At 35.7% G+C, this 15,385-nt stretch overlaps 1 protein-coding gene and 1 non-coding gene across 11 annotated transcripts in view; one reads left to right on the forward strand and one right to left on the reverse strand.

The window, feature by feature from the left end:
• Nucleotides 1-8,208: 8,208 nt before the first annotated feature.
• Nucleotides 8,209-8,315, forward strand: LOC128585058 (U6 spliceosomal RNA). The gene has a single exon (XR_008379807.1). It is a non-coding gene; the product is annotated as a U6 spliceosomal RNA (small nuclear RNA).
• A 4,521-nt stretch (nt 8,316-12,836) lies between these two features.
• TSGA10 (testis specific 10) overlaps nt 12,837-15,385 on the reverse strand; it is a 137,760-nt gene continuing 135,211 nt past the window's right edge. For all 10 annotated transcript variants that reach the window (XM_053588362.1, XM_053588365.1, XM_053588364.1 and 7 more), the window contains one exon: nt 12,837-13,157. In XM_053588362.1, the coding sequence (XP_053444337.1) occupies nt 13,133-13,157 (25 nt within the window). In that variant the 3' untranslated portion in view covers nt 12,837-13,132. The remainder of the gene's footprint in view (nt 13,158-15,385) is intronic.

The following is a 15,385-nucleotide window of genomic DNA, read 5'->3' on the forward strand; positions in this document are numbered from 1 at the left end:
AGTAATTCTCCTTGTTTGACTGAATCTGCTATTGAAGCTTTCTAGTGAGTTTTTAAGTTAAGTAATACATTCTTTATTTGTAGGGTTTCTATTTGTTGGGTTTTTTTTTATTGTTTCTATTTCTTTGTCAAATTTCTCATTTTGTTCCTGGCTTATTTTCCAAATTTCACTTAGTCTTCTATCCATATTTTTTTGTGATTCACTTAACTTCTTTAAGAGGATTATTCTCAATTCTCTGACATTTCATAGACCTTCAATTCTTCTGGATCCATTGCTGTAATTTCACTGGTTTCTTTTGATGGTGTGATATTTTCCTGAGTTTTTTAACCTTGTGTCTTCACGTTAATGCCTACACATTTGAAGAGACATCTTTTCTAGTTTTTGCAGTTGTTCTTTGGTAGTGTTAGACCTTTACTACTTAATATCAGAACTTAAATGTTGGCTTGTTATTTCTTCCCATTCTGGAAGAGCTTATAGTGAGCACCAGAACTAAAGCATTGGAACTAACTCGTTGCCCTACCGTTGTTTCCTAGTGTGGGGAAGACTTACAATGAGTGCTAGAAGTTAAACATCACCCTGGAACTATACTGCTGCCTGGCCATTGTTTTCTAGCCTGGGGAAGACTTAAATAGGCATTGGAATTTAATCCTGATGTTTTAATTGTTTCCAGCCCAGAGAAAAGCTTCACCCAAGCACCAGGGCTTTGCGGAAAATTTGGCCAGGGATTAAGGCATTCCTGCAGATTGTGCTCCCTGCAGCACTTGGTGTCATACAGTCTCTTCACCATGGCATCCCACGGATTAGGGCACAGAATAACCAGTAAGATCTATATGCCAGGTGCTGTGATCAGTGCCTCCCTCTGTATCCCCCCCTTCAAGTGGTTTAGCTCTTCCAATTCCCAATGGTTCCTGTGGGAAGGGACTTGAGTTGACTTTTTGATAAGGTGTGAGGTTAAGGGTTAAACTTCATTATTTTGCATGTGGATATCAGTTTGTCTCAGTACCATTTGTTGAAATGACTGTTCTTTCCTCATCAAATGGTCCTGGAACCCTTGTTGAAAATCAATTAACCACACATGTATGGGTTTATTTCTGGATTCTCAATTATGTTCCATATATATACACACACATATATACATGGCCACCACTAAACTATTTTGATTACTGCATTAAATTTAGAGTAAATTTTGAAATTGAGAAATGTGAATCCTCCAACTTTGTTTTTTGTTTCAAGTTTTTTTTTTAAACTATTCTGGTTCCCTTGCAATTCCATAAGAATTTTAGGATTACCTTTTTCATTTTGGGGGGGGGAAAAAACTTCAGTGGGATTTTGATAAAGATTGCCTCATTCTGTAGATTGCTTTGTGAATAGTGTCATCTTAATATTAAGCCTTCTAATCCATGAACATGGGATGTCTTTTTATTTAAGTCTTCTTTAATTTCTTTCAGTAATGTTTTGTATCGGGAAGTGACATTTAGGCTAACTGAATGTGGAGGGTGGGTGAGTAGGAAAGGGAGTAATTTGGATGACAGCTGGGCTCAAGGCTCAGGAATCTGACAGAGGGGCTGGTGATACTATACAGTGAAAAACAAGAGCAGAGGATGGAGGAAGGACACATTGTTGAATTTGGTTCAGATATATTGAGACCGAGTGCCTATGATATATATGAGTGGAGCTACTTAGTAGACAATTAGAAATATAGTTACCAAGAGAAGGATATTATTTAGAAGTCACCAGATGTATAACTAAACCCAATGAGAATATAGTAGTTAAAAAAAAAAAATCCAGGGCGGCGCCTGTGGCTCAGTGAGTAGGGCGCTGGTCCCATATGCTGAGGGTGGTGGGTTCAAACCCAGCCCTGGCCAAACTGCAACAACAAAAAAAAAATAGCCGGGCGTTGTGGCGGGCGCCTGTAGTCCCAGCTGCTTGGGAGGCTGAGGCAAGAGAATCGCGTAAGCCCAAGAGTTAGAGGTTGCTGTGAGCCGTGTGACACCATGGCACTCTACCCGAGGGTGGTACAGTGAGACTCTGTCTCTACAAAAAAAAAAAAAAAATCCAACAGACTGGCTCGGTGCCTGTGGCTTAAGTGGCTAAGGCTCTAGCTACATACACCTGAGCTGGTGGGTTCGAAGCCAGCCTGGGCCCGCCAAACAACAATGACAGCTACAACCAAAAAAAATAGCCGGGCATTGTGGTGGGCGCCTATAGTCCCAGCTACTTGGGAAGTGGAGGCAGGAGAATCACTTGAGCCCAGGAGTTGGAGGTTGCTGTGAGCTGTGATACCATAGCACTCTACCCAGGGTGATAGCTTGAGGCTCTGTGTCAAAAAAAAAATCCAACGAACTAGATGAAATCTCAGGACAATTTATAGAGAAGAGGGTCTAAAATGTACCCTCTAAAAAAAGACACCATTCAAATGCAAATGAGGTCTATAAAAGACTGAAGACCTACCAGAGAGCATAAGGAAAATCAGGAGTATACGGGATCACAGAAGCCAACTAGACAACACCTTGATTTTCCTTGAGGACCTAAAGAACAATGTGAACTCATCTTCTCCATGATTCATCCTCTATTCTCTAGTTTGGCAAATGAAGCTCTTTTTTTTTTTTTTTTTCTTTTAAGGAAAGCATGGAACAAAGTTAGTTGAAAAAGAGAAAGGTAGGTTTACAGAGTAAGAGCAAGATATGTCCACTACCAACAGGAAACAGGTCTCCATTGCCAGGGCAAGTAGGCAAAGAGGCCACAAATGAAGCTCTTTCAATTGCCTGCAAGAGAAACCTTAAGAGTAATCTTAAAACTCTTCTCTTCCAAATGTTCTTCCTTCATCCAATTGCTTACCAAGTCTCAACTGCTGAATATGTCTGCAACCTTCTCCACCTCTACATTCCTACTACTTTCGTTTTAGATCCTTAAAGAAACCCCAGCTATATAATGGGTCTGTCTTCACTCCCATTTCATTTGCAATAATTCTTCTAAAATGCAAACCTGGACAGGTTCTTTCTCCAGTTAAAAATCTTCAATGGCATTGAAATTCTTCAGTGGATTTCTGGATAAAATTGAAAGTCCTACTGTCACAAGTAAGACCTTTGCAACCTATTCCCTTTAACACTTTCTATCACTAAGCACAGACTCACTCTGTACTCCACCTTTACTAAATTATTTGCATTTTCTAGACTGTGCTCAATTTCTCCGACCTTCGTGCATTTCCACGCATTGATCTATCCTCCCAGAACATGTTTCTAGTTCTTCTTCCTTCATGGGTCAGCTCATGCATCACTTGCTCTTTGCAGGTGTCCCTAACTCTTGTTAATCTTAGAGATCCTTTCTTTATTCTATACTTTTGTAGCAACCTGGGTATGCTTTATCATGGTATTTATCAAACTAAGCTTCCTACTTGTTTGCTTGTCTGTCTCCTGAAGTTGCGTGTGCTCCTAGAGGACAAATGCCATTATATTTTATCTGTATATCCTAGTGCCTAGAATCCAGTAAACATTCAGGGAATGTTTTATATGAAATGAGTAGGACTTTGATAGGCAAATGATCAGAAGAACATTCTAGGGATCAAATTTAGCATGAAAAAGACACAAGGTATGAAAAAGTCAGGGAGTGTTTTAGGAACAGCAGGCATCCAGTTTGGCTGAAGTATAAGATTTGTAGAGTTGTGTCATATAAAGGCATTGGATTCTAGACTCATTCATTTATGTTGTCAACAAATTCTGAATGAGGGCCTAGGAAGAGTGGTGACCTAGGTGTGAGAGATAGAGTAGTGAATAGGACAGGCCCCTGCCCTGGTGAATCTTTAATAGGTGAAATTAATAGCTGAATTCTTGAGACTCCAATTCTTGGAAGTGAGAAGTTACAGTTTTTTGATTCCTCTCCTGAGGATTTTGTAGTTAATAATTTCAATAACATAATTCATTAGCACTAGCATTCCTGATTCCTGTTCTACTGTGAGCTGTGATACCATAGCACCTTGCCAACCTTGTGCAAGACGTATGGTTAACACCTCTCCTCACATGGTCTTCACAGAAATTAACCAGAGCAGAGGTATCGCAGTTCTTGTACAAAACATTTTACTTCTCCTTTGATAAGCCATGCATTAACTTATTTTTTTTGGAACTAACTTTTGAGGAGTCACATTTTATTTTATTTTATTCCAGTAGATTATAAATGTAATACTATTACATTGAAATGTCTAGATCACTGAAATAGTAACCTCTGTTAATTACTTGAAGATCAACAAATATCTGACCAGACGTAATGGCTCACACCTATAACCCTAGCACTCTGGCAGGCCAAGGTGCAGGAGAATCACTTGAGGTCAGGAGCTTGAGAACAGTCAGAGGAAAAATAAGACTCTATACTAAAAACTGAAAAAGTTTGCCAGGCATGGTGGGCATCTGTAGTCCCAGCTTCTGGGAAGAATGAGGCAAGAGGGATTGCTTGAGCCCAGGAATTTTGAGGTTGCTGTGAGCTATGATGATGCCACTGCACTCTCATCTGAGTGACAAAGCAAGACCCCATCTCAAAAAACCAAACCAAACCAAACAAAAAAACAACCAAATAGCTAAACAAAAATAAACTCACACACTGTATCTTTATTTAAAACAAAAATGAAAATGTGTATTTATAGACACATATAGTAAAAGTGTGTGTGTGTATATATATGTGTGTGTGTGTATGTATTTCTGCTGGTGGCTGTCATTATTAGTCATCTTGGGTCCGCCAGAAGGCTAGCAATCTGGGATCCTCCACACGCTCCTAATCTCTTATTCATGAAGAATTTCTGCTTAGGCTCCTTTAACTGGCCTCCTACCCTCTTCACTTTTACAAGGCAGAAATGTAAAAGTTTCTAGGCTTCAGTTGAAACGCAGTGCCCTTTTTCTTCTTGGTTGGCCTCATAGCCACTGAATGAATCTGTAAATGTTAATAATTACAGACAAAACACTTCTAAACTGAGGAGAATATGGTACTGATTTTGAGAGGGATACATTAATTTCATGGTATAATTTATTTTTTTAATTATTTAATTTATATAGGAGAGTAAGTACAGATTTAATAACAGACCAGACTGTTTTGCCATAAGAAAATGCATTTAAAGAAATAATGAGTAGACTATTGGAAAAGTAGAGTGATGGAAAAGATGTCAATTCACATTAAAACAGTGCTACAAGAGTATTACTTATATCTCAACATGTCTGAATTTCAGCATTATGTCATTTAATGATGATATCTCAAGAAATAATATTACAAATGCTGTGCTTATACGTAATTAATCTGGCTGAACCTCCTTCACTTAAATGCTATGGAACTGAGCTAAGAAATCTAGGTAATGGCTTGGCACCAATACCTCAGTGGTTAGGGCGTTGGTCACATACATGGAGGCTGGCAGGTTCCATCCCCGCCTGGGCCTGCTAAACAACGACAACTGCAACAAAAAAATAGCCAGACGTGGGCACCGCCTGTGGCTCAAAGGGGTAGGGTGCTGGCCCCATATGCCGGAGGTGGCGGATTCAAACCTAGCCCCTGCCAAAAACTACAAAAAAAAAAAAAAATAGCCAGGCCTTGTGTTATGGTGGGCACCTGTAGTTCCAGCTACTTGGGAGGCGAGGCAAGAGAATCACGTAAGCCCAAGAGTTTGGGGTTGCTGTGAGCTGTTATGCCATGGTACTCAAGCGAGGGCGACATAGTCAGACTCTGTCTCAAAAAAGAAATCTGGGTAGGTTTTTCTACTATGAGAGATTTGACGTGTTTTTTTTTTAATCTGGTATTCAGTTCTCCATTGAAAATAAAGAGAAGACATTTATCATATTTTAGCACACATGAAGACTCAAATCTATTTAAAATGCTATTTAAGACATACTAGAATACTTAGCAGTAGTGCATTTGCAGCCCTGCTATGTTTGGTAACTTTGGTAAATTCATTTTGTCAAGAATTTTAAATAGTCTTTTTTTTCTGTCTCACTCTATTGCCCTGAGGTAGAGTGCTATGGTGTCATAGCTCACAGCAACCTCAAACTCTTGGGCTCAAGTGATCCTCCTGCCTCAGCTTTCCCAGTAGCTGAGATTATAGGCACCTGCTGCAATGCCCCACTAGTTTTTGTCTCTTTTTAGTAGAGACGGGGTCTCTCTCTTGCTCAGTCTGGTCTCAAACTCCTGAGTTCAAGCGATCCACTCACCTTGCCTCCCAGAGTGCTAGGATTACAGGCATGAGGCAAGGCACAAGGCCAATAATTTTAAATAGTCTTAACATCAGAAAGTACTAATAAAAAGAAACATGGGTCTTTCCTATGTCTTTTCCAATTTCTTTATGTAAGAGAGGTTCTATGATGATGTATCATTTATTTGAAAACTTAACTAATGTGCTTGGCACCATTCTAAGCGCTTAGATTTAGGACCTGCAAACTTATTTCAGAAAATATAAAACTAAAAAACTTAAATATTCAGCATTAAAGACAAAAGTTAAAAGCAGTCACAGACTTATACATCAATTATGCAATTTAAGCAATATATTTAAAATTGGCTTGGGTACGTATGAAGATTTGTAAATAATTACATCTTCCAGTTCATTGGAAAAAATATTCAGAAGATCTAGACCATGTTATTAATATCAAATGTGAGATATCCTTTGTAACAGTCGCTCACAACTCTCTTTTATTGTTTAGGACCCTAACCTTTCTAATATATTACTTTTAAGGATTCTTGGCAGGAAAGGCTTTCAAACCACTCATGACTCTACTAGGGATCAAAAATGTTTTAGTCAGACTATTGTTGAAAAAAAGCTAGTGTGAGACAACATACATCACATCTTCAGCTTCATTTTGAGGCTGTTTTGATTAGCTGGTAGTAAAAAATCAAAGAAGTGCTGTGTTATACAGGCATAAACAATCATATATCAAAAGAGTTTAAGCCCACAAAATGCAAAACAAATAATTTTTCAAGTAACATAAATACCTCTCCTTCTTAATCAAAACATCAAGCAAAGAATTAGGAAGTTATTTTTTGAAAACCTCTCATTATTGCAAAATACAGAATTGCCATCTCATATACCCAAATGGTGAGATTTTATTTTCTAAGAACTAGATCCTATCAATAATGAAGTATGATGCTACATGGTCAGACTAAACCCTAACTTCTAAGACCTAACTGAATAAATAGCTTGAGTACACATGAGGATTGAGCATCTCCCACTTAAATGTTTTTGTCAAGTTAGGTGTTTTGTAACTATGACCAGACCACTCTCATTGATTTACTACTTAAGCTAAACTATGAAGGTAATACATATTACATTAACTAAGATTTTCACATTTATATCTATTTTTTGAGTTACATTCAAAGAGAAACAACTAAAATTGCATGAATTCAAAGTGCTCAGAGTATCCTGGTGTGCTAGTACTCATTTAGCAATAAAAAAATAAAGTATTCAGAGTAATAATCACATACAGTAGAACCTCTGTAAGCTGCCCACCTGAAGGACTGTAACAAATTGGTCAACATACAGAAGTGATCAACACAAGGAACTAGGCTATTGTACTGATATGCACATGTGGTCCATGTCCAGTCAATGGAAATTAAAAGGGTATTCAAGGAAAGGAGGTGGTCAACTATGGAGGTTCTTGTGTGTGTAGCTGCTATTCAAAATTTAAGTGTATGAAGGTAGTAAAAAGAATAGGTAAAACTTTTCTGGAATGTCATAGTTCATGAGAAGAAAAGTGACCTTTTCATTGAAAACAGCTTTTCAAACTACAGATATTATATAAACATTGAGTATCTGTTACTATGAAGACTTACGTCCTTAGCTGAATAAAATCTTGGCAAATCCAAGAAGCAACAAAGAAACCTAAAAGGGAAAGGTCTTCAGAAACAACAAAGACATAACAAGGATGCATTATTAACTGGCAAACTTACCAGTAAGTGAAAACACAGCCAGACATGCTGCAGCTAAAGATAAACAAGCTGGCAGAAGAGCAAAGTGGTGAACAGCATGTTCACTGGCATCAGACAGACCTGTTTTCAAAGACCTTGACTCAGATACCGTTTTGCTTTGTGATCTTCTATAAAGAACAATTTTATAACCTCTTTGGCTCAATTCTCTCCAATTCAATCTGGTAAGAATCATAACTACATCACTGGCTGTCTGGACAACTAAATGTTTTTGTGAGCTAGACTAAGAATAACTATATTTATTATTAAAGAACAAAGGTTAATGTGCTTGCTTTGGCAGCACATATACTAAAATTGGAATGATACAGAGAAGATTAGCATGGCCCCTGCGCAAGGATGACACGCAAATTCGTGAAGCGTTCCATATTTTTTTGAACTTAGCAAAAAAAAAAAAAAGAACAAAGGTTAAAATAAGAAAGAAGAGGGCAAAAAGTAGGTGTGATGAGAAGTTGATCTGTTTACAATAAAAATAGATCAGCAGCAGCAGCAGAGTAGACCCCCAAATTACATTATAAAGTCCAAACAGTCTCACAGATGTCACTAGGTATACGAAGGTGTGCCAATCAAGAGAATGTTCAAGTAAGCTGCATGTCTTGTCTAACTCCCTTCAACGGTATCTTGAGTATAGCACTGTGTCTGTTTTAAAATCATGTTTATTAAAGAGCAAACCTAGTCTCACTCATTAAAGTTGTTTCTGAAGTTACCATGATAGCATCAAAGGTGCTTAATTTACTTCAGCAACATAGACTAGAAAAACTGTAAAAAAACTAAGGGAGATTCTGCAAAACCAGAAAATAGAGAGTATATTGGAGAAGCTATCCTATGATCATAGAGAATCAAAGGAAGTAGAATAAAATAATTGTGCAAACTCTACAAGAAGAAAAATATTTAAATACAATTTGAAAGAAGCATAAAATAATTTAATCAAGCAGTATACTACTCAGCTATTTAAATCCACAAAACTCTGAAAGAATGGTTTTTTAGAGTCTCCAGAATTGAATCATAGAGCTATCCTCTGCCTTACGCCATAAGTTATTTAATTTCACTATAGTTTTTATAAAGACTTGCAAGTTACTATAAGACAGAGCCAGGATTAAGAATTACTGAAGTAGGGGCATATACCCAAATGGTGGCTCATGCTTGTATCCTAACACTGTGGAAGACTGAGGTGAAAGGATCACTTGAGCTCAGGAGTTCAAGACCAGCCTGAGCAAGAGCGAGACCCTGTCTCCACTAAAAATAGAAAATATTAGCTGGGCATGCTAGACATGATTGCTTATACTTGAAGTCCCAGCTACTCCAGAGTCAAGGCAGGAGGATCACTTCGGCTCAGGAGTTTGAAGTTGCAGTGAACCATGATGATGCCACTGCACTCTAGCGAGGGTGACAGAGTAAGACTGTCACTAAAACAACAACAACAACAACAACAACAACAAAAAACCTGTAGTAATGGGACAGTGAACAAATAATATTTTTCTTATTATCTATATCACATTTCAATGTGTACCTTAATAATTCAACATCTGACAATACTGGGATCCACATTAATTCAAACCATGAATCACAGTATTATTTGGAATAAGAACTATTACTTAAGGAAAACTTACATAGTTTTTAGCACATAGAAAGTGTTCAATTATTATTTCTTTATAATTGAATGCTTTTGATTACGTTTATCATGCAGTTGTAAATCTTCCTTATTTCTATGAGTTCTGTTAAAACTCAAGCATTAAGAAACACCTAAGGAAATTGGTCTAATGCTATGATTATAAATATATCCTATGATTCTGTATTCCTGTGATTACAAAATACCCTTTTCTAAACTATGATACACTCATTTAATATATTTACTCTTTAAATGCTAAGAATACCCTTTCTATTAAAGAATTTATTGAAAGTTAAAGTTGACACGCCACATATTATTTTGTCAGTGATATGAATTGAATGGTATTGATTCAAAGGATATTGATAATTTTAGGCTGAGTATTTTGTGATCATAAAATCCTGAGAAAATAATGCTTTTGCCTTTATTTAATATAAATCTTTCTTATGAAGAACATATTACATATTTTTCAATTTAATTGGGAAATTTTTTGAAAATTTAATGATTAGTAAAACTCACTCTGCTTATATAGAAATGTATTAAGGTATAAAGAATTAATATAGCTAAGGGGGTTAAATAAGTAGTCTAATCATCTGAGGATTTTTTTTTTTTTGGTATTATGAGGCCAGAGTTGTTCTTTATTTGAGAAATTCAGAACAAAAAAAATCTAAGAAGTTATATTCTGATAGCTGTAATTTTACTTAAAATAATCGTCTGTGCTATTAAATGGCCTATTATTTGCTATGATAGCTGTTTGGAGACTGATGAACAGACTATACATGAGTTTTAAAGATTATTTTCTCAATTAGTAGTTGTCATTTTACTTTACTGGAAGTAAATAAGGCTGGAAAACTGAGCTGTAAACTATTACTGATTATGCAAGGAATGGAACTTTGAGCATAGCATTTGGGCAGCTGAGGAGACTATACAAGACTATAACCAGGATTTATGGTTACCTTTTTATACTAAAGGTAAAAAAGATAACACCTATCCCCTTTTTTTGGAGACAGAGTCTCACTATGTTGCCTGCGGTAGAGTGCTGTGGTTCACAGCAAACTCAAACTCTTGGGCGTAAGCAATTCTCTTGCCTCATTCTCCCAAGTAGTTGGGACTACAGGCGCCTGCCACAATACCCGGCTATTTTTTGGTTGCAGTTGTCATTGTTGTTTAGCTGGTCTGGACTGGGTTCAAACCGGCCAGCCTCGGTCCATGGGGCCGGTGCTGTAACCACTGTGCTACAGGTGCTGAGCTTTTTTTTAGACAGAGTCTCACTATGTTGCCCTGGGTAAAGTGCTGTTGGGTCACAATTCACAGTAACCTGAAACTCTTGGGCTCAAGCGATCCTCCCACCTCAGCCTCCCAAACAGCAGGGACTGCAGATGCCTGCCACAATGCCTGGCTATTTTTTAGAGACAGTCTTGTTCTTGCTCAGGCTGGTCTCAAACTCTTGAGCTCAAGTAATCCATCCCCTCCCTGTCTCCCAGAGTACTAGGATTATAGGCATGAGCCACCATTGTGCCCAGCCGACACCTGTCCCTTTGGAAACTACAGCTTATGAATTTCAGAATGCCAATACCTTTCTTCTACTTTTCAACAAAACGTTGGATGACAGCTCAGATAAACCAAAGAAAAGGAAATATGACTTCAAAATAGGATTTTTGTATAACAAATTATGGATTTACATTATTCAGAGTGTTAACATTTCTTTCATAACACCCTCACTTTAGCAGGAATGAATGTTTTGTACTGAACATGACATTTGAAAGCTGAGAGCTCTTTTTCTGGAGATTTGTCATCAAGAAAGAATACATTTGGTAAAAGGTGAAAGATTTGTACGATCTGAAGATAAACCAGAATATGGGAAAGTTTGGTACATATATTTGATAGTTTTAAATAGTGTTTGTATTAGACAGTCTCTACCATATCAACAGTCTATTAAATATTTATATCAAGTGGTTATAATGTCATTTAATAAAACAAATGTTCTTGAATATTTCCATAACAAAAAAATTTTTTCTTTGAAATTTTGTCATATAATACAGTGGAGGTTTCTCCTATTTTTGGATAATGTTGGCCCCTTTATACTTATCATGTAATTTTCCTTTAAAATATTCTTTAATTAATGGTATAAGTATAGTATACTTTTAATTAAGTATGGAAATATTTTCTTACATATTTCATTCCTGCTTCTATCATGCCTATCACCCTATGTAGCCTTCCACAAGTATTAAGTACATATGACAAATGAAACTCAGTTCTTTGTCTGCTCTTTTAGGTGGATAGAGTTAAATTAATGTTGTGATGACCTGGTGCTAAGGTTATTTCATCACCTAACAAAGGTTAACTTTCTAAATATATCAATATATTATTTAATATTAGCAAGGATAAATGTTTGCATGTTATTCTTTAAAATATTTATAACATGGCATCTTGTTCTACATTATTAATTTTTTTACCACTCTGTAATAACTGTCTTAAACTAGATGAGTAAAGCTGAAGGTTTTTAAAAATCAAACTAAAGTGAATATATAGTGTCAATTAACAGTAGAATATCAGAATGCTAATGATTAAACAAAACCTGAATCAGGTTACTATCCTACATCACTTTAGTCATACTAAATAGTGACTATATAAAATGAGAAACTGTCTACATCATATGCATACTATTAATGACAGGACTTTTTTTATTAAAATGGCAAGAATACAGATAGCTTATATCAGTAAAATACAGTAGCATTCAAGCTCTAATATCAACATTAAATCAAAGCCTCTGGATAAATAAGGTAAGAGATTTAGAATATTTGGGGACAAAAAAAGGAAACATCACTCCATTTGTTATTCTAGATTACAGACAGCTGCCACAGGCAAAAAAATAAAATGGCAATTAAATTGATTGTAGTACTTTAATGTTTTAAAGAAAAATTATTAAAAATACAGATTTTTAAGTACATTCTTGACAGATATATCTTCACCTACCTTTCTAAAAATAGTAGGAATAAACACAATTGTAGAAAATGTATGTTAATTAGTCTTTGAGTGGTACAATACCATGGATTTAAAAATCTGAACACACTCCTACTTTCTGATGCTTTGAAATCAGATTATGGCATGGAATTTATGTCAGGTTGGTTCCAAAATGGAATATTGGGTACCAGGCCAGCATTGGTAAATTGTGCCCATTTCGGCACAACTTCTCCAGCCATGAAAGCATAAGAAAAAAATCGGCCAACCGATTATTTGAGATCCAAGAAAGGAAAGGAAATCAGTTTTGTAAAAACACTTTTCCTTCTTTTTATAAGCTTCTTTATTTACTCCGGATAGTTAACATAACAGTGCTGAATAGTGAAGTAAGCAGATTTTACACTCACTATTACTGTATGGATAGAAAGAGCCATATGCGTTTTTGTTTTTATAAGTCATCTCAGATCACTGCGATATGGCACATGAAAACAGAGATTCAGAGACACAAAGTCAATAAATACATTCAAGATTGTCAAGCATTCAAAAGATAAATGCAATCATATAGCAAAAAAATCGGTTTGTAACTTTGATCTTTCCCAAGGATGTGAGGAATCTTTTCACATGTCAGAAATCTCTATAGCAAAGATTCCTATAAGAAAGAAAAAATTATGCAGATTAATATTTTTTAACTGAACTATTTCAACATGTGTAACATGTATCCTAGCATTACTTTATCAAAACTTAGGATTTCCCCCTGGCCTTTGAAAAAATAAATACAATCTATTTTTTTACAGTAAGTTTGTACAAACTGGTATATTCATACCATGGGATACTGTTCAACAATAAAAAGGAATGAACTATTAATATATACAATTTGAATGGATCTTGTGGGCAACGTGGTGAATGAAAAAAGTCAACCTCAAAAGGTTACGTACTGTGTATGATTCCATTTATATGACATTCTCAAAATTACAGAATTATAGAGATGGAGAAGAAATTAGTGTTTTTGAAGAGACAGGGAAGGAGGACAGCAGGACTATAAACTATAAAGGGTATCACAAGGGGGAGTGATGATGGAACAATTCAATATATTGATTGTTGTCACAGTATGTGTGGTTTGCTAAAAAAATACTACATAAATATACAAATGAATGCGTCTAAGAACTAGTAATATCTGAATAAGGCCAATAGACCAGTTAATCATATTGTACCAATGTCAATTTCCCATAAGATACTGTCACTGCAGAAGTAGGGAAGAATATGTGGGACTCTCTGTATTTTTTCTGTAACCACCAGGAGATTACAACATTTTTAAAAAAAATATCTGTGGTACATCCATAGTTTTAACTACTCAGCAGTTAAAAGGAATATGCAACAACTGCTAATATATGCAACGACCTGGATAAATCTCAGATATATTATGCTGAGTGAAAGGTGGCAACTAGAGGTTGCATACTATATGATTCCATTTATATGACAACCTGGGAAAAGCAAAACTAAAAGGACAGGAAACAGAGCAGCAGTTAGAGGAAAGTAAATTCAATACATTGTTGTCTAAATAATAATAAGGGGCAGTCTAAGGACAGAATCTAAAACTGACAATAGAAGATTAAGAATAAAGGGGACTGAAAAAAAGAATAAAGGGGACTAAGGTCATTGTTAAACATTAAAAGTATTAATAGAAAGGTAACAAAGAAAATAAAATCTTCCTAAATACCAAAAGAAATTTATTAAAAAGCAGACTAACCAAATGCAGAAACACAAGTATAACATAATACAGACAGTAATCCTAACATTATATAACTAAGGTGACATAATAATCATATCAATAATGTGAAAGATTTTTTCAACTATTTAGAAAAGATTTTCAAAATGGCTCATAAAGCAAAACTAATATCCATAGTGCATAGAAGAGATATACTTAAAATGCAATAATTCAAAAAAGCTAAAAGTAAAAGATATTTACTGGACAAACAAGAGACAGTAAGAAAATGGGAACTGCAACTCTAATACCAAAGTATAGTCAAGCCAAAAATAAAAAAATTTAAATGCCACATTTTGGCGATTGTAAATTGAGCTGCATGCCCACCAACCCAGGAATTGATTAACAAACTGTGGTATATGTATACCATGGAATACTATTCAGCTATTAAAAAAAAATGGAGACTTTACATCCTTCGTATTAACCAGGATGGAAGCGGAAGACATTATTCTTAGTAAAGCATCACAAGAATGGAGAAGCATGAACCCTATGTACTCAATTTTGATATGAGGACAATTAATGACAATTAAGGTTATGGGGGGGAGGAAAAGTAGAAAGAGGGACGGAGGGAGGGTGGTGGGGCCTTGGTGTGTGTCACACTTTATGGGGGCAAGACGTGATTGCAAGAGGGACTTTGCCTAACAATTGCAATCAATGTAACCTGGCTTATTGTACCCTCAATGAATCCCCAACAATAAAAAAAAAAAATTTATTGGAAAAAAAATAATAAATAAATAGAAACAGAAAAAAAAATTTAAATGCCTCAGAAATGAACACTTTATAAAAGCTACCATAAAGAATGACAGTTCAGAATACCTGTGGAACAAGTAAAATAGCAAACCATCGATTAAAGCAAATATATAGGAGATGCAAGAAGAAATAAAAAATACTAATAACCGGAAACTTTAGAGCATCACTCTTAGTACAAAACAGGTCAAATGGACAAAAATTAAATAATGATACAAAAGAGCTACATGAAATAAAAAAGGTAATAAGAAATAATGTATCTTCTCAAGTGTCCGTGAATCACTAACAAAAGAAAACATTGGTAGGTTTCATAAAATGGAAATATAGACAATGTCTTCTAATCACAATGCAGTTATATTAGAAATTTA

The sequence above is a fragment of the Nycticebus coucang genome, chromosome 4, assembly GCF_027406575.1.
Source record: "Nycticebus coucang isolate mNycCou1 chromosome 4, mNycCou1.pri, whole genome shotgun sequence".
NCBI lineage: Eukaryota > Metazoa > Chordata > Mammalia > Primates > Lorisidae > Nycticebus > Nycticebus coucang.